The sequence below is a fragment of the Pelophylax lessonae genome (genome assembly GCF_965119305.1).
Source record: "Pelophylax lessonae genome assembly, chromosome: 1".
In the NCBI taxonomy this organism is placed as follows: domain Eukaryota; kingdom Metazoa; phylum Chordata; class Amphibia; order Anura; family Ranidae; genus Pelophylax; species Pelophylax lessonae.
This window is the reverse complement of record NC_138768.1, coordinates 93,040,099-93,066,979: the sequence shown is the minus strand read 5'-3', so window position 1 is coordinate 93,066,979 and position 26,881 is coordinate 93,040,099. Positions and strand designations below refer to the sequence as shown.

The 26,881-nt window shown below is 43.8% G+C and overlaps 1 protein-coding gene across 2 annotated transcripts in view; it reads right to left on the bottom strand.

Annotated features, from left to right (window-relative positions):
• The window catches only part of PARP8 (poly(ADP-ribose) polymerase family member 8), a 427,949-nt gene that overhangs the window by 20,007 nt on the left and 381,061 nt on the right, over positions 1-26,881 (bottom strand). For both annotated transcript variants that reach the window (XM_082252530.1, XM_082252529.1), the window contains exons 19-22: positions 26,235-26,283; positions 23,731-23,843; positions 20,524-20,596; positions 11,689-11,758 (exon numbers count right to left, since the gene is read on the bottom strand). In XM_082252530.1, the coding sequence (XP_082108656.1) occupies positions 11,689-11,758; positions 20,524-20,596; positions 23,731-23,843; positions 26,235-26,283 (305 nt within the window). The remainder of the gene's footprint in view (positions 1-11,688; positions 11,759-20,523; positions 20,597-23,730; positions 23,844-26,234; positions 26,284-26,881) is intronic.

The following is a 26,881-nucleotide window of genomic DNA, read 5'->3' as shown; positions in this document are numbered from 1 at the left end:
ACATTGAGTCATCACCATCCTACTGCATATTCAGCACTACAACATGGTATATACTGTATGGCATCCTATAAAGTTTAATTAATGTAATTGATGTATATAATTGGTGAGTGGGATGTGCACTAAATACTAAATAAATGGAGGTTTAAGCGCCACTTTTACAATGCGTGTTTCATCACAAGCCTTTTTAATATGTTCTAATGGAAACATATTTTCTCTGCATATGATTAATAAACATTTTTTTATTAAATCTTTGTATGTTGGGACTTTTAAAGTCTGACCTTTTCGTTGTGAGTAGACTTTCACTGTAAAATAACTCCATAAAAATCAAATGTGCCTAATGTTTTCTGTGTGTAAGGGATCATGTAGATAGGAAATTGTTCTCCTGCGTTTCACATATGTTTGAAACACACATCAACACAAGTCAGAGGATTCTAATCTACTTCAATTGTACAGTGTGCAAGATAGTTCCAAGGCAGTGTTTGACCTGCTTTGCATTTCCTTGGACAAAGCAGATGCTGAGATGCATATGCAAGCATATGAAATGCAGCCTCTTCCTGTGTTTCATGCACAAATGCATGTATTTAAAGTTGAAGTTTAGTTATGGGATTTTTTACATAGTTACAATGGTCCAGCTTGGACCAATGTCACTATATACAGTGCTCAGCATTAGGATTGAGCGGACACCTAGATGTCCGTGTTCGACGGGTTCGGCCGAACTTTAAAAAAAAGTCCGGGTCCGTGTCCCGGACTTTTACCGAACTTTTCCCGGACACCGAACCCCATTGAAGTCAATGGGGACCCGAACTTTAAGGCACTAAAATGGCTCTAAAACACCAAAGGAAAGGGCTAGAGTGCTGCAAATGGCAGCAAAACGTAATTAAGAGCATGGCAAGTGCTCTGCAAACAAATGTGGATAGGGAAATAACTTAAAACAACAAAAAAAAACAGAAAAATAAAACAATGTTCTTCTTCATCTCTGAAGGACGAGGCCCATATGGAGTAGGAGGGAGGTTGAGGTGGTGGTGGATGTGGCGGTGACATAGGCACACCCTAATCACCTAGGGCACATAGCATTGCCAGTGAGGAGATGGGAAAAATCTCCCTCGGACCTGCTCTGCTCTATTTCTCTTTGCCTACTGCGCACACCTATGGGCGGTGTAGGTGGAAGCGGCGGTGGAGGAGGACCAGGGCCGGATTAAGAGCATCATGGGCTTGGTGCTGAGGATTTTGAAGGGCCTTAAGGGCCGTGCCTTGCCATGCACCCAGAGGAGGAAAGGTGCAGCCATGCATGCCTAATTCAACATGGGATGCTGTCTCTGAAGCCCATAAACACATCCATGCATCGGCAACTGTCCCTCCTTGTCTGGCCTTCGCGCTGTGTGGGGAGGTTCTGAGGGTGCTGCCTGGGGAAGCGAGCATAGAAGCCAGACTTCTGTGTTTACAAGTGACAGAAGAGCGGTAACAGTGAATATGGCCAACCCGGGGCCTATATAAAAGGTAGGGGCCTGGAGCTGCAGCTCCAATAGCCCCTACGTTAATCTGGCCCTGAGGAGGAGGATGAGGTAGCCAACACTGCTTCTTTTCACAAATTTTAAATGAGGGTACACCCCAAAAGAGTGAGAAAGAGCAAAAATGGAACAATGGTTGGGTAAGGTCGGTATCCATTGCTATTCTGCATAAGGTACGGAAAAGTCCCGTGGGATCCATGCCTGGTTCATTTTAATGAACGTGAGCTTGTCCACATTGTCTCTGGACAGGCGGCTGCGCTTGTCTGTTATAACGCCCCCAGCCGTGCTAAATACCCGTTCAGATAATACACTGGCTGCAGGGCACGCCAGCACCTCCAAGGCGTAAAGGGCAAGCTCAGGCCATGTGCCCAATTTGGAGACCCAGAAGTTGAAGGGGGCAGACCCCTCATTCACTACATGTAGGCGTGTGCACACATACTGCTCCACCATGTTGGTAAAATGCTGCCTCCTGCTAAGACGTTCCATCTAAACTGCTGGTGCTGCTGTTTGTTGTGGCGTGCTGACAAAGCTTTTCCACATTTCGGCCATGCTAACCCTGCCTTCTGAGGTGCTGGCGGTGCCCTGGTTGCGTTGGCGACCTCCTCCTCCTCCTCCTCCTCCTCTGCCTTGTGCTTCCACTGCGGCCCCGCTGTCAGATGGGAATGCCAGCAGCATGGCGTCTACCAGCGTGCGCTTGTACTCGCGCATCTTGCGATCGCGCTCCAGTGAGTGAATTAAGGACGGTACGTTGTCCTTGTAACGGGGATCCAGCAGCGTGGCCACCCAGTAATCAGCACAAGTTAGAATGTGGGCAACTCGGCGGTCTATGTGGAGACACTGCAGCATGTAATCGCTCATGTGTGCCAGGCTGCCCAGAGGCAACGAAAGGCTGTCCTCTGTGGGAGGTGTATCGTCCGTGTCCTCTGTATCCCCCCAGCCACACACCAGTGATGGCCATGAGCTGGCCTGGGTGCCACCCTGCTGTGAACATGGTTCCATCTCCTCCTCCAGCTCCTACTCCTCCTCATCCTCCTCATCCTCCAGAACTGTGCCCCTGCTGGACAATTGTGTCCTGGCGTTTGTGTGTGCAGGAACCCACCCTCGGAGCCCCTTGCGAATGACTGCCCTGAAAGCCTTGGAAATGTTACCTCTTCATCCTCCTCCTCCTCCTCATCCTGTGTCACATCCTCTTCCATCATCGCCCGAATTGTTTTTTCAAGGAGGCATAGAAGTGGGATAGTTAAGCTGAGAACGGCGTCATTGCCACTGGCCATGTTGGTGGAGTACTCAAAGCAGCGCAACAAGGCACACAGGTCTCGCATGGAGGCCCAGTTATTGGTGGTGAAGTGGTGCTGTTCCGCAGAGCGACTCACGCATGCGTGCTGCAGCTGAAACTCCACTATGGCCTGCTGCTGCTCGCACAGTCTTTCCAGCATGTGCAAGGTGGAGTTCCACCTTGTGGGCACGTCACATATGAGGCGGTGAGCGGGAAGGCCGAAGTTACGCTGCAGCGCTGCCAGGCGAGCAGCAGCAGGGTGAGAACGCCGAAAGTGTGCACAAACGGCCCGCACTTTCTGCAGCAGCTCTGACATATCGGGGTAGTTTTTAAGGAACCTCTGCACCACCAAATTCAGCACATGCGCCAGGCAAGGGATGTGCGTCAAACCGGCTAGGCCCAGAGCTGCTATGAGATTTCGCCCGTTATCGCACACCACCAGGCCGGGCTTGAGGCTCGCTGGCAGCAACCACTCATTTGTCTGCTGTTCCATGCTCCTCCACAACTCCTGCGCGGTGTGTGGTTTGTCCCCCAAACAGGCAAGTTGTAAAACTGCCTGCTGTCGTTTACCCCTGGCCGTGCTGAAGTTGGTGGTGAAGGTGTTACGCTGTCCGGATGAGGAGGCGGTAGAGGATGAGGAAGCGGAGTAGGAGGAGTTAGGAACAGGAGGCAAACTGAAGCGCCCTGCAATCCTCGGTGGTGGAAGGACATGCGCCAAATTGCTATCCGCCTCAGGCCCATCCGCCACTGCATTTACCCAGTGTGCCGTTAGGGAGATATAACGCCCCTGACCGTGCTTACTGGTCCACGTATCGGTAGTTAGGTGGACCTTGGCACAGATGGCGTTGCGCAGTGCACACCTGATTTTTTCCCCCACTTGGTTGTGCAGGGAAGGGATGGCTTGCCTGGAAAAGTAGTGGCGGCTGGGCACGACGTACTGTGGGACAGCCACCGACATAAGGTTTTTAAAACTGTGCGTCTCCACCAGACGGAATGACAGCATTTCAAAGACCAATAATTTTGAAATGCTGGCATTCAGGGCCAGGGATCGCGGGTGGGTACGGGGGTACTTCCTCTTCCTCTCAAGTGTTTGGGAGATGGAAAGCTGAACGCTTCCACGGGACATTGTGGAGATGGTTGTTGGTGACCCAGGTGGTGGTGTTGCTGACAGATCGTCTGTTTGCGGGGTGGCAGGTGCCGGTATCACTACAGATGTGGCTGGAGCGGCCGAGACTGCAGCAGAAGAGGAAGCAGGATGAGCCAGAGACGTTTCTTGGTTTTGAAGGTGTGTACTCCACTGCAGCTCGTGCTTTGCACTTAGATGCCTGATCATGCAGGTTGTGCTCAGGTTGAGAAGGTTTATGCCTCGCTTCAAGCTCTGATTGCACAGGGTGCAAACCACTCGTGTCCTGTCATCAGCACATTTTCTAAAGAACTTCCACGCTAGAGAACTCCTTTGAGCTGACTTTGGTGCGCTCGTTCCCTTGCTGCGTTGGGCAGTAGCGGGCATAGTGTCTAGGGCACGGCCGCTCTGCTTCTGCACCCTGCTCCCTCTTCTGCTGTGCTGGTGGCTCTGTGCGACCACCGCCTCTTCCTCCAAACCACTCAGGTCACCTGCATGACGTTCATTCCATGTGGGGTCGAGGACCTCATCGTCCTCCACATCATCTTCCACCCAGTCTTCACCCCTGCCCTCCTTGTCGGTCTCCACAATGCTGAACGCCGCAGCAGTTGGCACCTGCGTTTCGTCATCATCGGAGACATGCTGCGATGATCCTTGCATGTACTCATCTTGAGAAATAAGTGGTTGGGCATCGCTGCACTCAATCTCTTCCACTTCTGGGGCAGGGCTAGGTGGATGGCCCTGGTAAACCCATGCTGACAGAGTCATCAAAAAGAAGAAGAGACTGCTGTATGGCTTGGGGCTCAGACTGCTTGCCTGATTTGCAAGGGGGTGAGGTGAAAGACGGTTGGACATCGGCTGCAGGTGCCAACTGTGACCTTTCTGCAGTAGACTGGGTGGGAGACAATGTGAAGGAACTGGAGGCACTGTCAGCAGCAAACCAATCTACTATCGCCTCCACGTGTTCTGGCCTCATCACTTCTAGGGGCGTATGATGCCCTACCAAATACTGATGCAGGTTCTGTCGCCTACTCACACTTGAGGAAGGTGTTTCACTTGTGCGTGTAGCTGGCACAGATCGACCACGTCCTCTCCTTGCAACAGGAGCTCTACCAGCAGCACCACGACCCAGGCCACGGCCCTTATTTGACGGTCTCCTCATATTTCTGTAATTTAAGATCTTGCCCTAGAAAGGTTTTTATTGAATAGCGGAATAGGAAATATGATCCAAAAAAGTGTATGTATCTCGCACGTACAAAACCACACTAGGCCCCAATTACTATTGTTTCTACCCCTAAAAGGATGGATGAGGAGTAGGAGGAGTATGGAACAGACAGCACCCTCAAATCTTCAGAAGTATGAGATGAACCTCAAAAACTTGGAAAGGTGGATCTCACACATACCGACACAGACTATCCCGCAATTCAATTGATCCTCAAAGGTTTTTATTGAATAGCGGAATAGGAAATATGATCAAAAAGAAAGTGTATGTATCTCACACGTACACCACCACACTAGGCCCCAATTACTATTGTTTGTACCCCTAAAAGGATGGTTGAGCAGTAGGAGGAGGAGTATGGAACAGGCAGCACCCTCAAATCTTCAGAAGTATGAGATGAACCCCAAAAACTTGGAAAGGTGGATCTCACACGTACCGACACAGACTATCACGCAATTTAATTGATCCCCAAAGGTTTTAATTGAATAGCGGAATAGAAAATATGATCAAAAAGAAAGTGTATGTATCTCACACGTACACCACCACACTAGGCCCCAATTACTATTGTTTGTACCCCTAAAAGGATGGTTGAGCAGTAGGAGGAGGAGTATGGAACAGGCAGCACCCTCAAATCTTCAGAAGTATGAGATGAACCTCAAAAACTTGGAAAGGTGGATCTCACACGTACCGACACAGACTATCACGCAATTTAATTGATCCCCAAAGGTTTTAATTGAATAGCGGAATAGAAAATATGATCAAAAAGAAAGTGTATGTATCTCACACGTACACCACCACACTAGGCCCCAATTACTATTGTTTGTACCCCTAAAAGGATGGTTGAGCAGTAGGAGGAGGAGTATGGAACAGGCAGCACCCTCAAATCTTCAGAAGTATGAGATGAACCCCAAAAACTTGGAAAGGTGGATCTCACACGTACCAACACAGACTATCACGCAATTTAATTGATCCCCAAAGGTTTTAATTGAATAGCGGAATAGAAAATATGATCAAAAAGAAAGTGTATGTATCTCACACGTACACCACCACACTAGGCCCCAATTACTATTGTTTGTACCCCTAAAAGGATGGTTGAGCAGTAGGAGGAGGAGTATGGAACAGGCAGCACCCTCAAATCTTCAGAAGTATGAGATGAACCCCAAAAACTTGGAAAGGTGGATCTCACACGTACCGACACAGACTATCACGCAATTTAATTGATCCCCAAAGGTTTTAAATGAATAGCGGAATAGAAAATATGATCAAAAAGAAAGTGTATGTATCTCACACGTACACCACCACACTAGGCCCCAATTACTATTGTTTGTACCCCTAAAAGGATGGTTGAGCAGTAGGAGGAGGAGTATGGAACAGGCAGCACCCTCAAATCTTCAGAAGTATGAGATGAACCCCAAAAACTTGGAAAGGTGGATCTCACACGTACCGACACAGACTATCACGCAATTTAATTGATCCCCAAAGGATTTAATTGAATAGCGGAATAGAAAATATGATCAAAAAGAAAGTGTATGTATCTCACACGTACACCACCACACTAGGCCCCAATTACTATTGTTTGTACCCCTAAAAGGATGGTTGAGCAGTAGGAGGAGGAGTATGGAACAGGCAGCACCCTCAAATCTTCAGAAGTATGAGATGAACCCCAAAAACTTGGAAAGGTGGATCTCACACGTACCGACACAGACTATCACGCAATTTAATTGATCCCCAAAGGATTTAATTGAATAGCGGAGTAGAAAATATGATCAAAAAGAAAGTGTATGTATCTCACACGTACACCACCACACTAGGCCCCAATTACTATTGTTTGTACCCCTAAAAGGATGGTTGAGGAGTAGGAGGAGGAGTATGGAACAGGCAGCACCCTCAAATCTTCAGAAGTATGAGATGAACCTCAAAAACTTGGAAAGGTGGATCTCACACGTACCGACACAGACTATCACGCAATTTAATTGATCCCCAAAGGTTTTAATTGAATAGCGGAATAGAAAATATGATCAAAAAGAAAGTGTATGTATCTCACACGTACACCACCACACTAGGCCCCAATTACTATTGTTTGTACCCCTAAAAGGATGGTTGAGCAGTAGGAGGAGGAGTATGGAACAGGCAGCACCCTCAAATTTTCAGAAGTATGAGATGAACCCCAAAAACTTGGAAAGGTGGATCTCACATGTACCGACACAGACTATCACGCAATTTAATTGATCCCCAAAGGATTTAATTGAATAGCGGAATAGAAAATATGATCAAAAAGAAAGTGTATGTATCTCACACGTACACCACCACACTAGGCCCCAATTACTATTGTTTGTACCCCTAAAAGGATGGTTGAGCAGTAGGAGGAGGAGTATGGAACAGGCAGCACCCTCAAATGTTCAGAAGTATGAGATTGTGTTCACTGTACCCCACAAAGATTGTGTTCACTGCACCCCACAAAGATTGTGTTCACTGCACCTCAAAAAGGATTTTGTTCACTGCACCCCACAAAGATTGTGTTCACTGCACCCTAAAAGGATTTTGTTCACTGCACCCCAAAAAGATTGTGTTCACTGTACCCCCCAAAGATTGTGTTCACTGCACCCCACAAAGATTCTGTTCCCTGTACCCCACAAAGATTGTGTTCACTGCACCCCACAAAGGATTTTGTTCACTGCACCCCAAAAAGATTGTGTTCACTGCACCCCAAAAAGGATGTTGTTCACTGCACCCCAAAAAGGATTTTGTTCACTGCACCCCAAAAAGATTGTGTTCACTGCACCCCACAAAGATTGTGTTCACTGCACCCCACAAAGGATTTTGTTCACTGCACCCCAAAAAGATTGTGTTCACTGTACCCCCCAAAGATTGTGTTCACTGCACCCCACAAAGGATTTTGTTCACTGCACCCCAAAAAGATTGTGTTCACTGTACCCCCCAAAGATTGTGTTCACTGCACCCCACAAAGATTCTGTTCACTGTACCCCACAAAGATTGTGTTCACTGCACCCCACAAAGGATTTTGTTCACTGCACCCCAAAAAGATTGTGTTCACTGCACCCCAAAAAGGATTTTGTTCACTGCACCCCAAAAAGGATGTTGTTCACTGCACCCCAAAAAGGATTTTGTTCACTGCACCCCAAAAAGATTGTGTTCACTGCACCCCACAAAGATTGTGTTCACTGCACCCCACAAAGGATTTTGTTCACTGCACCCCAAAAAGATTGTGTTCACTGCACCCCAAAAAGGATTTTGTTCACTGCACCCCAAAAAGGATGTTGTTCACTGCACCCCAAAAAGGATTTTGTTCACTCCACCCCAAAAAGATTGTGTTCACTGCACCCCACAAAGATTGTGTTCACTGCACCCCAAAAAGGATTTTGTTCACTGCACCCCAAAAAGATTGTGTTCACTGCACCCCACAAAGATTGTGTTCACTGCACCCCACAAAGGATTTTGTTCACTGCACCCCAAAAAGATTGTGTTCACTGCAGCTCACACACAGAAAAATGGATGTGGATCACTGACACCTGCCTATCTCCTATCCCACACCACACAGCAATATCGATTGTAGTTTGTAGAACACAGTTTCCCTAAAATTCAGCAGCAGCAGCCTCTCCCTAACAGGATTGAGAAGAGATCGTAGATCAGGATTGAGTGCAGAGTCACCCCACCCCCCACACAGCAATATCGATTGTACTTTGTAGAAGACACTGACCCTATAATTCAGCAGACTCTATCCCTAAAATGCCTACAACTCGCCCTGCCTAAACACTCCGACCTGTCCCTCAATTCTATCCGGACACAAATGGTTTTTTCCTGTCTGTCTTTCCCTAATCAGCAGCCAGCACGTTGATGTGTGCTCTGTCCCTGATCTAAGCAGCAGAATGAAGACGCTGCGGCTGCCTGGAACTTATAAAGACTTGGTCACATGCTTCAGACGGCCAATCACAGCTACTGAGACATTTGCAGGCATGGCTGGGATGGCTTAAGGCACACCAGTTAAACGATTGTTGATTGGCTGTTGAAAGCCCGCCATGAAAAGAGCGCCAAAGCATGCAAAACCCGGAAATAAAACGACCGAACACGGATTTTTACCCGAACATACAGTAAAGTGTCCGTGTCCGTGTTCGGGTACAAAAAATCCAATTATTCGGTACGAACACGAATAATACAGTCCGTGTTCGCTCAACACTACTCAGCATAAATTAGTACGGTACATCCCAACATAATTTTCAGAAAACCTTTCCTTTCTTTTCAGAATTTTAATTTTCTATGGGACACTATACTACAAAATACTCCCACAAATGTAGGCCATTATTTGCAACCAACAATTGTTCATTTGCACACACAAAAAGTAAAGTATTTTTCCTAACAAAATTATTTAAGATTGTTATGCAGAAAATGAATACACCCCGATGAAAGTCTTAGGAGCTAAAGTTTAGACAACAAAATCCTAATTGACAAGAGTTCAACTACAGGTGAGTCAAATTATTCATTAAATAGGTGTCCAGCAGACAGTTGATTATAAAAAGGTGTTACTTAACAAAGAAAAAACCTTCCCATTTCATGCTGTAAGCAACGGCACCTCATGGAAGAGAAATGTCACAAGGCTTGAGAAAGAAAATTATTTCTTTAAACAATTTTTTGAAGGCTACAAGAAGATCAGCAAAGCTTTACTTATCAGTCATAATACTGTAGCAAAAGTGATACAAATATTTAACGAAGATGGAACTACAACCATCTCACAGAGATGTCTAGGCCGTTAACACCTCGACAGGAGCATCTTCTGATAAGAGGGACTGAAGCAAATCGGCATGCAAGTTTGCTGCAGTTAGCAAAAGAAGTAGAAAGCCAACCTAGGGTGATTGTTTCCCCATGACACAATATGGTGTACACTGCAGAGGAATGACATGCATGGGTGTCGTCCACAAAGGAAGCCTCTCCTAAAGCCCATGCAAAAAAAGTCTGCCTAAAATTTGCCATGCTGAAAAAAAAGATGACTACTTCACTCTGTAATCTGAAGTCCTGAGACCAAGATAAATGTTTTTGGAACTGATTGCTTCAAAACTGTATGGCGTTGCAAAGGTGAGGAGTACAAAGAAAAATGCATGGTGCCTACACTGAAACATGGTGGTGGCAGTGTCTTTCCATAGGGCTGCATGAGTGCTGCTGGTGTAGGGGAGCTGCATTTTATTTGTGGTATCATGAATTCACAGATGTACTGCTCTATATTGAAAGAGAAGATGCTACCATCACTCAGTGCCCTTGTTTGTCGTGCAATTTTCCAACATGACAATGATCCAACAGACACATTCAAGGCCACTGTTGCATTTCTAAAGAAGAACAGGGTGAAAGTGATTCAGTGGCCAAGTACTGTATGTCTTCTGATCTGAACCCAATCGAACACCTATGAGGAATTTTGAAGAGACAAGTTGAGTATCATTGTCCATCCAGCATCCAGGCTCTAAAAGAGGCCATTCTTGAAGAATGGAAAAAGATCGATGTTGCAAAATGTCGCCAACTTGTTCATTCCATGCCTAGAAGACTTGGTGCTGTCCTTACAAATCATGGAGGTCATACAAAATACTAGATGTACTAATTTTTTGTTGTGGGGTGTATTCATTTTTGCATGAACTAATTTGAGTAGAATTGAAGATTTTGTAATCTAAGTTATATTATTACCCTAACTTCCATGTAAGGAGCTAAACAAATGTTCTATTCAACTCAGTTTTGTCAAAATTTTGGAAATTGTTCTTGTGTTTATTGACATATTGATTAAAATCTTACTTTTCAAAAGAGGTGTACTCATTTATGCTGAAAACTGTATGTGCCATACCTGTGGGATCCCAGTGGAAGCTGGAAATCACTGTAGTAGGCACTCCAGTGATCTCAGCTAGCTTCTGGGTCCTGTACTGAGTGGCTGTCCTGCTGCACTGCGAACACAGGAGGTAGGTACCACTACTACAGTGATTAACGCTAGACTCAGTATACCATGGCGAGTGGCTATCCTACTACTTACTGAACACAGGAGGTTGCCCGCTCAGCATGTCGGCCAATCAGAGAACAGGTTGCATTTTCTCAATAAAATGCAAAGTGTTCTATAATTAGATGAGATAAAGACCATATTGTCACCACCACCGCCTCTCCACCTTGTCCAAACAGAATAGGCTTTGCAAGGATGGAGAGAATTCAGAAAGTTCTTTGAGTGGTGACAGTGCTAAGCGAGTCATCTCTTCTTATGTTCACAATGCAGCAGGGCAGCCACTCAGCATGAAACCTGGAAGCTGGTTGAAATCAATGTAGTATTGGTGCCTACTACAATACTTTTTCAGCTTCCACGGGGATCCCACAGAGATGGCATCAATCTGGAACAACAACAATCTGGAACAATGTTACTATGTAAAAAAAAAACAAAAAAACGTAACCTTCAACTTTAAGCAGCGCTACATTTAAAACAAAAGACAGCATTTCACAACAACCCCAGTCTACACAAACCTTAATTCATATGTTCTAATGAAAATCAAGATTCACAGATGGGAACAAAGAAAGACCAAGTTACCTGAGTAGCCAAACGATATGCTTGCTAAAGGGCTAAGATAGATTCCACTTCCATACATGGCACCATGAAGCTGAAACAACAAAACAAGGATTTTTTATATCTGTTCAGTAATCCATTTATTTTATTATCAGCACTCATAATATAGTGTACAAGTGACAGGTAAATCAATATGTTTAAAATACCTAACTGGAAATTCTTTAACTGATAGTCTGAGGTCAACGGGAAGACTGGGAAGAGTTCATTAATTTGATAATAATTGTACTGTACAGGATGTCTGTAGTATGTCTGTTTAAATGTAGAGAGTTTGAGATATATTGTATTTGACTGAGGGGCAAAAAATCAGATTACACACTGTTGTGTGTGCAGGGTGTCGAACATTTTAAAAGCATTTTTGATTGTAAAGCAAATGTAAATTTCTATCAGGACTGCAAATGTTTCTAAAAACAAGCGCAGCAAAAGGTATAAACATACTTTTATGTTTCACATACCTGGTACAGCACCCCAGGAGCAGGAAAACTGGGGCACCCTAATAGGTAATTGTATTTAGCTACTAGTATGTCTGTCCAGGTAGCCAGCTCTCTGGTGGAATAAATGAAGTCCGCAGCACACATATGCAGGTGATGCAGGGCTAGACTGAGTTGACTTTGAAAAATGCTGTGTGGAACCAAATAGGCCGCCCAAAGAAGATTTCAGCAGAACAGAGATAGCTAAGCCTTTGAGTTGAAATAATTTCAGGGAAGGGGATTGGGGCCCATTGAGGGTAAGCTCATAGCTTCCAACTGTCCCTGATTCGAGAGACTGCCCTGATTTGGAACAAAGTCCCTCTCTCCCTCTTTCATCCTCATTTGTCCCTCATTTTGGTCTGATCCATATAGTTGGGGGTGTGTCCAGAAGCTGATCAAGCAAGAAGTGCGAGAGAGGAGCTCCGCTACCCGGCCAACTTAATCTATCTTCATCCACTGTTTTTACTCAGCCATCGACCCCAGAAACATCTTTGGGTGCCTACACTGTCCCTCTAGAGTCAGCCATCCCCTGTATTTCCCGTGAGGGAACCCGGAACTGGCCGTACAGGACCCGCGGCCTGCCTCATCTTCTCTTGACGCGACCGCGGACTTTCCTACCCGGCCAATTCAATCTATCTTCATCCACTGTTTTTACTCAGCCATCAACCCCAGAAACATCTTTGGGTACCTACACTGTCCCTCTACAGTCTGCCATCCCCTGTGCTTCCCATGAGGGAACCCGGAACCGGCCGTACAGGACCCGCGGCCTGCCTCATCTGCCACACGCCGCTGCCCTTCCATCTGCAGCCATCCGCTGGTCCGATCATCAGCCTTATATTCATCTTGGGCTACATACCCACACCCTCCGGACCTGAAATCTGTTTGTATTTTTGGCATGGGATCCCGGAATCAGCCTGATCCATATAGTTGTAAATAAAATGCACTTTATCTTTCAAAAAGTGTTTCCCGCTGCTAAACTTTTCACCCAATTTCTAAATGACTGCATTTGTAAATTTCAAAAGCCAGTATAAAAGAGCAGTAGTGGTACAAAAAAGCACTTGTAGGTTTAACTAATCTTTTTTTTTTTTCTATAATTCTCCCTTAACGGGGTGTGGCAGGGGATGTGCCCTATGTCTACATACGTTTGCTAATAGGTGTCCCTCGTTCCCATCTAAAGAAGTTTGGAGTGTGTAAACCCAAGGCAATTAAACAATGCAAAAGGCAGAGATGATAATCCAAGCATAGAATCCAAAGAAGCAAGACAGATTTAACTACTATCTTAAAATTAGAACAGCAAAAGATTGATTCTAGCTGGTTGCTGTTGCCTTTACTAAATAAACCATAAATATTTCTTTATTTCTTCTTGAAACGAAACTGTGGATAATTGATGTTGTCTACAACCAAAACTAAATTGGTAAAACTATCAAATTGTAATTAGGCTAATCTGTCAGACAAAACTTTTGCATCATTACCTGTAGCCCTAAAACGATCCTTGGCAGCATACCTTTGCATTATTATCAAAACCATCCTGGGAGAGCTTTTGATGATCAGAAAGTAGAGGAACAGTGTAAGCTCCACATATATCACAACGACTACTTTGTTAAAAGCAGTCAAAAACCTTTCCTTAAATGAAAATCAGGCAATAGTGCACATGTGCCTGATGATGGGTATAGGCTACCTTCACTATTGGTCATAATCACTGGAAAATCCAAGTTTTTGGAGTTTTCAGAGGATCATAAAGTTAGGGGAAATCTTCATATGGGTAAAGGAGTGATACACAGATCTTTGATCAGCCATTATTAATGATACTCCTGGCTACAGATGGCTTCCCTTCAATATGAGGGGAAAACACAAAAAATGGTAGCCATTTGAGTTGAATGACAATCTCAGTCCTGCAGGAATGTTGCCCTTTTTAACATCAAGGTTTTGTTCATACCAGAATGTGCATTATTATGTATTGCACTGTAATTTGTTAACATGCATTAGATGTTTTTAAAACACTTATTTTTTATGCCTTTTATAGTAAGGCATATTTTCCTGTTCCTATAGCTCACTAAGGTTTGCATGGTATTGACTTAGGAGCTGCATCTATTGATTCCTACAGTTAGCCTTGAGACATATACATATAGACACTTGGCATTATATATGTTTTGCCATATGTTTATGATGAAGCAGACTACATTCTGAGGAATGCATCAAAAAGCAACTGAATTTGGGTGATAATTTGGCCAGACGAGTATCAGTTCCTATCTCGTTGGATGCTGTTAACTTTCTTATACCAAACGTATCTTTTAAGAAGTGGTGAGAAAAAGGGATTTCAATAATTTCTGATGTTCTTGAAGATGGGTAAAAGGTCTGGTTTGAGAGACTCTCACATCATTTTTCTCTCTCACACTCTGAGTTCTTGCTACACACAAGGTTGGCCTCTTACTTTCACTGGCATGCCATACCAACACTTACTTTGCCAGAGAAGGTTTGGACGGTGGCCAGGCGTCGGTTTTTGCCGGATCCATGCTAGTTCCCTGTTCAGCCTTTCTGGGAGAGCCCTAGGCTAGCTCATTTCCATTTGGTTCCCGATCCTCAGGTGTGGGTGCGATATGGCATTAAAACTCTAAGAGATAATATGCCTGTGGGTACACTGTTGACCTCTCCACAGCTCTCTCTCATGTTCCATCTGCCAGGTTGGATGTTTTTTCGTTATGCTCAACAGCTCCACGCTGCCAGAGCTCAATTTCCCACTCAACCTCTCCTCCAGCTAGATCCTGTTGAGGAACTGCTGTCTCAGAAGGATCTTGAGAAACCTCTATCTACACTGTATGGGACCCTGCTCATTACTGACTCCCTTAAAATTGAGAAATTGTGGGATCTATAGAAACGGAACATACCCTTCCTAGACAGGGAAGACTGGGAGGACTGTCTTTAACAATGTCACAAGTTAGTGATCTCATCGAGATAAATGATTACACATAACGTTTTTACATTGTGTATATTATACAACGGTGAGATTGCAAAAAAAAATACCTAGATATAGACCCTCATTGTCATTGCTGCCAGACTCAGTTGGGTACCTTCTACATGGGAGTGCCCTAGGATTCTCACCTTTTGGTCGGACGTATTTGGGCTTATTAACCTTAGGCCTGATTTGTCGGTCCCTATGTCTCCAAAACTGGCCCTGTTGGGGATCCCCGATGATGCTCAAAGGTCCCATCATAGCAAAGTATTGATTTCTTCTTATTTATTTTAAGCCAAGAAATAAATTCTCTGAAAGTGGTCATCCCCCACTCCTCCTGCTCTGTCGTCCAGGGAAGCAATGATTGATGCTGCGTTGCCTCTTTACAAACTGACGTACATTAGTCGTGGTTGTCCCTGGAAATTCAACAAGGTTTTGCAGCCATGGACCTCCCAGTAGAGTAGACTTGATGTGTGCCCCTCTTTCCCCCTGACAGGCAGGTTGAGCTGTCTTGCTACCCCCCCCCCTGTCTCTTCTCCCTCTCACTTTTTCCCCTCTCTCCTTTGTGCTATTATGGTTTATTTTACTATTAAAATGTTGGGATTGGTCCTATGAGACTGTAGTACACTTATTTGCCTCTCTGAGCTACTACTGGGTACCTTTTGAATTATGTCTAATTGTTCAGTTCTTACTGATTGCACCATGTCAAGCAGTTTTGTGTTTTTTTTTCTTACATGTAGGCTATATTTTTAATCCTCATTGTCTTGTCTTTTTGGACTTTCTTAACAATTAAACCTAAAGGGATTATTCTTTTTTACAATCTGCTGCATTCGAAACTCACTTTTTTAAAACTGCCCCCATACTTAAGTGGCAAATGAAACTTAGGATATCTCCTACAAACCATCAATGGCAGAAAGCAATTAATAACAACTTCATATTTTCAAAGTGTTCTGCCCTTTGGGAAATAGCTCAAAAGATACACCTTAGGTGGTATCTGACATCTAATTGATTGCAAACTTTTCAGAATCAGGATCCAATGTTTGTTGGAGAGGATGTGGTCAGATGGGTACCCTTAACCATATGGTTTGGTCTTGCCTCCATCTTCAGAGCTACTGGAACAGAGTATCATGCCTGATTTCCAAAGTCACAAGCTTTTTCACCAAAATTAAAACAGAGCAGGCAACCCTGAGTCTGAATATGGAAGAATTTCCACAGGCACTTAGGCCCACAGTCATGCATATATAATTTTTCTGCTTGTTTGGTGATTTTCAGAAACTGGAAACTAGTTTCAGCTTCTAATGTAGGAGAGGCCATTAGACATTTTGGACGAGATCATTGGGCATAAGCAACTCATGACAAATAGAGATTGTAACTTTGCAAAATTACACAAATGCTGGGTTTTCTAAAAAAAAAAAAAAAAAGCTGATCTAGATAATATTTAAGGTATGCATAATGCTATGTGTCTTTTCTGAATCTTCATGTATGGATTGTACCATGTATAAAGTTTAAAACAATTTTAGTTACTTTTCCTTTTTTGTGACAGCTAATGCTGATATCTTGTCTGTCTGTTCTCTGTATTTGGTTTAATTCTTCTTAACTGGGTCATGATGTCATGTCTCTTTTACCGCTATTTGGAGGCCTCTGTAATGTTATGCAATTCCTCTTATTGGGGGCTAATTGTATATAGAGTCTATTTGGCTGACGTGACCTTATTTATGATACTGACATTATACTTTTGTATTGTTTTGACATTTTAAAATAATTAAAAATTATAAAAAAAAAAAATAAATAAAGAGATTATTCTCCCGCTCTACAAGACTCTGGTCCGGCCACATCTGGAGTATGCTGTCCAGTTCTGGGCACCGGTCCTCAGGAAGGATGTGCTGGAATTGGAAAGAGTCCAGAGAAGGGCAACAAAAATAATTAGGGGAATGGAGGACATCAGCTATGAGGAAAGACTACAAGCACTGAACCTATTCTCTCTAGAGAAGAGACGTTTGAGGGGGGATATGATATCAATGTACAAATACTGTACTGGCGACCCTAGCATAAGGAACAAACTATTCAGAGTAAGGAAATACAACAAGACACGTGGCCACTCACTAAAACTAGAGGAAAGGCGGTTTAACCTTAAAATGCGTAAGGGGTTCTTCACTGTAAGGGCGGTAAGGATATGGAATTCTCTTCCACAAGCAGTCGTATCAGCAGGGAGCATTGATAGTTTCAAAAAACTATTAGATGGGCACCTTAAAGACCACAACATACAGGGGTATACAATGTACGGTTAAAAGCAAACACACACACACATCATAGGTTGAACTGGATGGACTGATGTCTTTTTTCAACCTCACTAACTATGTAACCTTAACTCCACTTGTGTCTACCATCAAACTTTGGAAACTCAAAAGCTGCAGACTATTTCAGAGTATTTCTGGGGTGGATGAAGGCTATTCAGTATGGCTGCATGATATGTGAGTCTTCGTATACCATGTCCCTATAATCTACAGGCAGTCCCTGAGTTACGAACACCCGAGTCACGAACGACTCCTACTTATGAACGGACGTCAATGCCGGCTGCTTGTGCTCCATGCTGGTCCCAGATACCACTGAGCAGCTATCTTGCGGCATCAGACACATCCCACTCTACAGTACTGCATGGCCACAAGAGCCCCCGATAACAAGACTACATGCCCAGAAGCACCCGGAACATCCAACATCCCTGCACAGGCTGGAGTTACACTTAAAAATGCACTGTTTAGACTTACAAACGAATTTGACTTAAGAACTAACCTACAGTCCCTATCGTGTTCATAAAATGGGAACCACCTTTATTTGTTACTATTTATTTTAGATATGATTTTATAATGAATTAAATGTTTTTATGATCTTGGAGTCTTTTTTCAAAAGATTTTGTGACACCTTAAAAGTCACCAGGTTCAGCGATATTTTTTAAACTAATCCTCTGAATTAATGACTATACAGTGGGTACGGAAAGTATTCAGACCCCCTTAAATTTTTAACTCTTTGTTATATTGCAGCCATTTGCTAAAATCATTTAAGTTCATTCTTCTTCCTCGTGAATGTACACATAGCACCCCATACTGACAGAAAAACACAGAATTGTTGACATTGTTGCAGATTTATTAAAAAAGAAAAACTGAAATATCACATGGTCCTTAGTATTCAGACCCTTTGCTGTGACACTCATATATTTAACTCAGGTGCTTTCCATTTCTTCTGATCATCCTTGAGATGGTTCTACACCTTCATTTGAGTCCAGCTGTGTTTGATTATACTGATTGGACTTGATTAGGAAAGCCACACACCTGTCTATATAAGACCTTCCAGATCACAATGCATGTCAGAGCAAATGAGAATCATGAGGTCAAAGGAACTGCCTGAAGAGCTCAGAGACAGAATTGTGGCAAGGCACAGATCTGGTCAAGGTTACAAAAAGATTTCTGCTGCACTTAAGGTTCCTAAGCGCACAGTGGCCTCCATAATCCTCAAATGGAAGACGTTTGGGATGACCAGAACCCTTCCTAGAGCTGGCCGTCCGGCCAAACTGAGCTATCGGGGGAGAAGAGCCTTGGTGAGAGAGGTAAAGAAGAAATCAAAGATCACTGTGGCTGAGCTCCAGAGATGCAGTTAGGAGATGGGAGAAAGTTGTAGAAAGTCAACCATCACTGCAGCCCTCCACCAGTCGGGGGTTTATGGCAGAGTGGCCCGACGGAAGCCTCTCCTCAGTGTAAGACACATGAAAGCCCGCATGGAGTTTGCTAAAAAACACCTGAAGGACTCCAAGATGATGATAAATAAGATTCTCTGGTCTGATGAGACCAAAATAGAACTTTTTGGCCTTAATTCTAAGCGGTATGTGTGGAGAAAACCAGGCACTGCTCATCACCTGTCCAATACAGTCCCAACAGTGAAGCATGGTGGTGGCAGCATCATGCTGTGGGGGTGTTTTTCAGCTGCAGGGACAGGACGACTGGTTGCAATCGAGGGAAAGATGAATGCGGCCAAGTACAGGGATATCCTGGACAAAAACCTTCTCCAGAGTACTCTGGACCTCAGACTGGGCCGAAGGTTTACCTTCCAACAAGACAATGACCCTAAGCACACAGCTAAAATAACGAAGGAGTGGCTTCACAACAACTCCGTGACTGTTCTTGAATGGCCCAGCCAGAGCCCTGACTTAAACCCAATTGAGCATCTCTGGAGAGACCTAAAAATGGCTGTCCAACAACGTTTACCATCCAACCTGACAGAACTGGAGAGGATCTGCAAGGAGGAATGGCAGAGGATCCCCAAATCCAGGTGTGAAAGACTTGTTGCATCTTTCCCAAAAAGACTCCTGGCTGTATTAGATCAAAAGGGGGCTTCTACTAAATACTGAGCAAAGGGTCTGAATACTTAGGACCATGTGATATTTCAGTTTTTCTTTTTTAACAAATCTGCAACAATGTCAACAATTCTGTGTTTTTCTGTCAGTATGGGGTGCTATGTGTACATTCATGAGGAAGAAGAATGAACTTAAATGATTTTAGCAAATGGCTGCAATATAACAAAGAGTGAAAAATTGAATGGGGTCTGAATACTTTCCGTACCCACTGTATCTCCATGTCCATGTGAAACATCGGAGGGGCAAGGCACAAGCTAGTTGGCCTAGGGGAGAAAATAAAAAAAGTATGAAACCTGCCCTGTTCAAAAGGTATTGGGGCATTGAATGCATTTCTGCATAAACTAGAAAGCTCCTTTAAAGTGGTTCTAAAGGCTGAAGTTTTTTACCTTCATTCATTCTATGCAATAAAGTAAAAAATAATCTGTATCCAGTTCTTCCCCAAATCCTCCCCCCTTATACTTACCTAAACCTCATCATGATCCAGCGCTGTGCTTGAGAGCAGCGGCCCTCTGCTCTGTCCCTCCTCACAGGGTAGAACCATTGCCATTGGCTTCCGCTGCTGTCAATCAAACTATGTGACGAGGCAGTGGGGGGCTGGGCCATGCTTCACTGTCTGTGTCTAGGGATGCAGGCAGCGGGGCTCAGGAGCAAGCCCACACCAGTGCCCCCCTTAGCAAGCTGCTTCCTATAGCGGGACTGGATGAAGAGGAGAAGCCAGGAGGAGAAGAGGAGGATCGGGGCTGCTTTGTGCAAAACCATTACACAGAGTAGGTAAGTATGACATGTTTTTTATTTTTGTAAAAAAAAGAAATTACCTTTAGAAACACTTTAAGTACTTGAAAGAAAAATAACTTTTATATATTAAGGCACAAAGGTGCAACAGGTATACCTATTACTTTTTTTAAGTTTATCAATTTAATATTTAGTGCATATTAATATTTAGGAACAAATGGAAGATATTAAATCATTCTCATTACCTGCAGTTTTGTATTGGAAGCTACTACTAATCCGTTCCTCAGGATGGAGTGCCAGTTTTCAATGTGTGAGCCACTGCAATAGTAAACATAAACTATAAGATACTGATAAGTTATTTCATTTATTATTATTAATACCAGCAACAAGCATCTATATCTGAACAATTCTAGTTCTATGCTTTGTTCGGGTTTACAAATCTCTGAATTTTATTTAACAAAAAAGACAAAAAAACATAAAATTTAAACAAAGATTCTACATTGTTTTGAAAAGCTAATAAAGCTCTTAAAAACAAATCTATTGGTTTTTAATTTTGGATAGAGTAAGGAAGGGCTAGAACCCCTGTCATGATGGAGCACAGGACAACTGAGCATTCAAAGCAGTGGTGGCAAACTTAACTACTTCCGGTCCGCGCTATAGCCAAAAGACGGCTGCAGCGCGGACCCACATTTTCGGGAGGTCGTCTTTAAACGGCCTCCCAGACACAGGCTCCCCGCGCGCTCCCGCGAGCGCGCATCGGGGAAAATCTGTGTTGACCGTGACACAGCCAATCACAGATCGTGGTAAATGGCCAATCACAGCGGCCATTTACCACGTGATCGGGCCGTGCGATGAAAGATGATCTCATATGTAAACATATGAGATCATCTCTCATCGCCAGCGCTCCTTCCTCACACGGAGACTGCAGTGTGAGGAAGGAGGAGAGCTGCTCAGCCGCCGGGGACACAGAAGAATGTAATCAGGGCACTGATCACCAGTGCCCTGATTACTAGAGGTAAAAAACATACACAGTGCCCACCATCAGTGCCCACAGTGCCCGCCATCATTGCCCCCCATCAGTACCCACAATCAGTGCCCATAGTGCTGCCAGTCAGTGCCCATCAGTGCCTGCTCATCTAGGCAATGATGAGCACTGACTGGCAGCATTATGGGCACTGAGTGTGGGCACTGATGGTGTTGCCCATCAGTGCTCATCAGTGCCGCCCAGCAGTGCTCATCAGTGCCACCGTCAGTGTCCATCAGTGCCATCCGCCAGTGCCCATCAGTGCCGCCTATCAGTGCCCATCAGTGCCGCCCGTCAGTGCCGCCTCTCAGTGCCCAGCAGTGCCACCTTCACAGTGCCCAGCAGTGCCGCCTATCAGTGCTCATCAGTGCCGCCTATCAGTGCTCATCAGTGCAGCCTATCAGTGCCGCCTATCAGTGCCGCCTATCAGTGCTCATCAGTGCGGCATATTAGTACCTCCTCATCAGTGCCCGTAAGTGCCACCTCATCAGTGCCCATAAGTGCCACCTCATCAGTGCCCATCAGTGCAGCCTATCAGTGCCGCCTCATCAGCGCACATCAGTGAAGGAGAAAAATTTATTTATTTTCAAAATTTACTCGCAGAAAATAAGATTAAAATTTTCTGTCTTTTTTCTTTTTTTTGTAAAAAATAAAAACCCCAGATGTGATTAAATACCACCAAAAGAAAGCTCTATTTGTGTGAAAAAAATGATAAACATTTCATATGGGTACAATGTAGCATGACCGCGCAATTGTCATTCAAAGTGTGAGAGCGCTGAAAGCTAAAAATTGGTCTGGATGGGAAGGGGGTTTAAATGCACAGAAGGCAAGTGGTTAAAGAGGAAGTAAAGGCTGGAAAAAGATGTTTCCTTTTGTTTACCTGCAAAGTAAATGCATAATGTGCCAGTATGCAATTCATACTAGCACATTATGTGACACTTACCTGCAAACAAAGCCTGCGTCGTCCCCGCTGGAGACTGCATCCATCTTTGCACATCTTCCTTCTGGGTCTGTGTACTCCTTCTGTGCTACTGGACGGAGCCGCGTGACGTCACTCCCGTACATGCATGCTGAGTCACCAGTCATGGCGCAGGGCTCTGAAAAAACGGCACGAGCGGCCGTTCCTCAAGAGCACTTTGCCGTCATCTAATGCATGCAATGTAAATATCTCCTCAATGGTGCAATTTTAGGAGATATTTACAGTACCTATAGGTAAGCCTTATCATAGGCTTACCTATAGGTACAAACTCTACAGGGGGGTTTATATCCACTTTAAAATTTATGGAGGGCTTGAGTGAGTACAACCCCCCAGCACTCCCAGAGGGTGGCACAATACCATTTTTTAATGCATGAGGTGTACTGGATTCAGTTAGGCAACCCATTTAAAATTATTATTTTTTTTTTTGCAATGTACTGAAGTGAAAGAGGGAAAATAATATCTATTATTGGTATCAGTGGCAGTAATAGAACATCTCAGAATTAATGCTAGTGGCTGCAATATTAACCCAAAGCATGTGTCAGTGGCACAATAATAGCCCCCCAGCATTGGTGTCAGTCACCACAATAATATCCCCCAGCACTGGTGCCAATGACCACAATAACAATCCCTCGCACTGGTGACAATGACCACAAAAATAATCTTTAGCTTTGGTGTCAGTGGCCACAATAATAATCCCTAGCATTGGTGTCAGTGGCCACAATAATAATCCCTAGCATTGGTGTCAGTGGCCACAATAATAATCCCTAGCATTGGTGTCAGTGGCCACAATAATAATCCCTAGCATTGGTGTCATTGGCCACAATAATAATCCCTAGCATTGGTGTCAGTGGCAGTGCTGTAAGCAACCCCTCCCATTGCTGTGTAATGGCAGTGCCACTACCCTTCACTTCCTTGCATTGCTTGTCAGTGGTTTAACCCCTCCACCCCCACCACCATCACCTTGCATTGCTAGTGAATAATGGTGCTGGCACCCCCCTCCATCCTGTATTGCTAGGCAGAGGGGGTGCTCTTAAACCTACTTACCCCATAATCCCAACCAAGCCCCCCTCCCCCTACATTGGTGGTCCTTATCTTCAACTATAGAGATCACTTGGCCTGACAATACTAATTGCATGTATTCTTTCAATGCCAAGTGCAGGAATACAGTGTTCAAGCATCTCTTGGGTTTGTCTGGATCCTCCAGCCCCCCTTCCCCCTTGCAACTTTGTCCTGGGCCCCTGAACCCCATCTCATTAGTCCTGCGAATTACTGTCAGCAGAGAGCAAGACAGGGAATACAAAATGGCGTCACTAAAACAACAGGGAGGGAAAACCTTTCATAGGGGACATCAGTTCTAGCGGCACTGTAAAACTGGCTAGAAAGGTAGACGCTTTCTTTTAAAGTATTTGTCCTTCTTTAAAAAAACACATATTCTTAGAACAGACTTACTGAAATGCAAATGTGCTCCCAAAGAGTTTTTTAGCAGCTCTGAAATTCGCTTCTTTGGCTGGTGGACTGCTGAGAAGTAGGAACTGGTGAGGGGTGTGCATAAATTTCAGTTGCTGTAAAACATGAAATATTCATTGAAATATTAATATGCTAATCCAAATCAATAACTCTGTTTAATAAGTAAGTGCAAAGTAAATATGCAAAACTTCACATTGGTTCTTCAACCAAATCCGATTCTAAACTTGGAACACTTTTATTTTCAGTCCCCTTCCCCATCTCTACAGTCCATGTATCAATCACAGTACCCTTTGTCTATGCAGATTACAGGTGTACATACATCTAAAGGACAATATAAACATGTTATGGGGAGCTAAAACAGAATAATCTGTCTAAAAAAATAGGAGTGTCTCCTGACTTATAGAAGAAAAATAGAAGTCAATCATTGAATAATGTTTATATCACAAATCCCATAAAAACCCATTCACACCTGTGTGATTCACCCCATTCTTTTACAATGACACTCATTCAAATCACTGGGACTTAAAGCCACCCCCGACTTTTAAAAGGTGCCCGCACTATTTCTTGCGACTTTGATCCAAAGAATGTAAAGTCGAATCAAAATCTCACCAAAAGCCGCATCAAAGTCGCACTCCAAAGTTGCAATAGAAATTATGCATCTTTGGAGACGAGCTAATGTGAAAGGAGCCTAAAACAAGGACTTTGTTTAAATACATTGGGCAGTAAAGAAATAAAAAAAATAAAAATACATTGGGCAGAGCCATGCCAAAACATACATGTCCCAGAGCTAAAATCTAGAGTCATTTATTACATCACGCATGCAGCTACTTGCCACTAAAGGGGTGTAGCCATAAAACAATTTGCATAGCTGCTTGTTTGTCAAAACTGCATGTAAATTTGTTCTGTGCGAATGAGGCAAAATGGAACAAAATGTAACGTTCTCAGGCTTTATTCTTTGCAGATTGAATATGTGAATACCATATTATGGCCGCTAGATGGTGCTGACTATCATAGGAAATAAGCATCCTTCTCAGCTCCATCTAGTGGCCATAATGCAATATTTCCACATTCATGCTTTCGATCTGCAGAGAATATAACCCGAGAATGTTTGATTTTGCCATATACACACAGAACAAATTTACATGCAAATTTACAGACGCCTCTAAAATATATTTTATGGACTAGGGCAGTGATGGTGAACCTTGGCACCCCAGATGTTTTAGAACTATATTTCCCATGATACTCAGCTACACTGCAGAGTGCATGAGCATTATGGGAAATGTAGTTACAAAACATCTGGGGTGCCAAGGTTCGCCATCACTGGACTAGGGCATGCAAAGCAACAACCTATTATATCAAGTCAAAAGCAGAATGACAGACAGATAAACTCATCTGTCTGCTGCTTTTTCCTAAGGTAGAGCTTCACCATCCCACACCCTCTTTTTTTTTTTTAGCTCTGCTTACCTTGTGGCGGGTTCTCCACTCTTCACATAGTCACCGACCCAGTGGAACCAGCATTGTCCTGTCAAGATCCTCTTCTCAGTAGCTACCTCCAGGATCCTGTGCCACCATGTTTGTGTGTGACTTCATCAGGAAGCTAAATGGCTCCTCTAGGTTCAGCTGGCAGGCCTCCCAATGACATATCGCTAAGAGCATCCCCCTCTTCCTCTGTGAAACACTAAGGCCTCCTGGGATATGTGACATACATATCCCAGGAGGCACAGAGGGCATAGTAAATGTCATTCACCTAGGCAAATAATTTATATTGGACACAGGACCTTTTTTTCCAGAAAAAAACAGTAAATAAAAAAGCCTGTTCTGCACTAAATTAAACATACCTGTCTGTTCCCAATCCTTCTGAGAATGTAAAAAGGACTGCACATGCATAACTCCATTTACACTTCCACCACAATGCCAGTGTGCTGGGATGAATGACTTCCATGCATGCGTGGGGGGTGACATCATTCTGCACCAACCAATCCAACCATGACAGCCGAAGACCGGCACCCAGAAGAAGACGGGGAGAAGATGCCAGCGCCAGCGAGAGACATTTCGGGCATCGAACTGTTGGAGCACAGGTGATTATTTGTGCCTTTAGTTCCACTTTAACAGTCAAATCACAAGCTGGGGTAGGGACCAGCCCTGGCTGTATAGTAGATAGTATATAGTAGAGAGAAGTATGGCAGCAGGCTGGCTGAGCTGGCTAGCAAGCCTGTATGAACCTCACAATAGACAGAAATAAAATTCCTTTGGCATGTTAAGAATTTGTTTACTTTTATCCACCTGAAATGTGAACTTAGTGGTTTGCCTGGAAATCAGCTTTAATTCCTCCAAAGTCACAGCTATGATATTGAAATATAAAAAAAAAAAGAAAACGGCCAAACAAAAAGCATGCAGCACATAATAGTAAATAACACAATGTACAGTAAGCAATTCCTGTAATTCCATTGACATTAATGCGTTTGCATAAAACCAGCAAAACTTACCCTGTTAACTGGCAATTTCACAATATGAGATCTATTACTTGAAATCACCCTGGAAAAGAGAGAAGCACAGAATAAACAGATGTTCCTTTCTACTTAGTTACTAAATCTCACTATGCGGAGAGAGATTTGCATGGTAATTGTGCAGAATGGCACATTTTGCAAATATCTTCTGCAGCCACTTCCCTCATTGCCTGTTCTGTCAATAGAGATCTTCATGTACGAGCTAACAAAGTGGAAAAGAGTCTCTATAATTACCAGAGTCTCAATCACTGGGCTAATGTGAAAAACACTATCTGCTCACCGCTGAAAAGATTGTGATTACAGAAATGAGCCGCCAAGGAAAGCCAGCCTCCATGAATCATAACGTGACACACAATATACCATCTGTAGAAGGTGAACAACACTTTCCCAACATTATCTTGTGCAAAGAAAATCCTACAGGAGCTTCAAAGATGAGTCACTTCTATACTTTGCTTTGTAAGACACCACTAAGGACCGAACCAATGTAGTACCAACCACAGCAAACCTTAATGGAGCTATCAATTTATTGCTTAGTATTGACTTTACAACCAACTGAATTCTGCTGGTCAATCAAACTCATTGATGGCAGATTGCTTAGTTTTTGGTGACTACTTATGGTCATATTT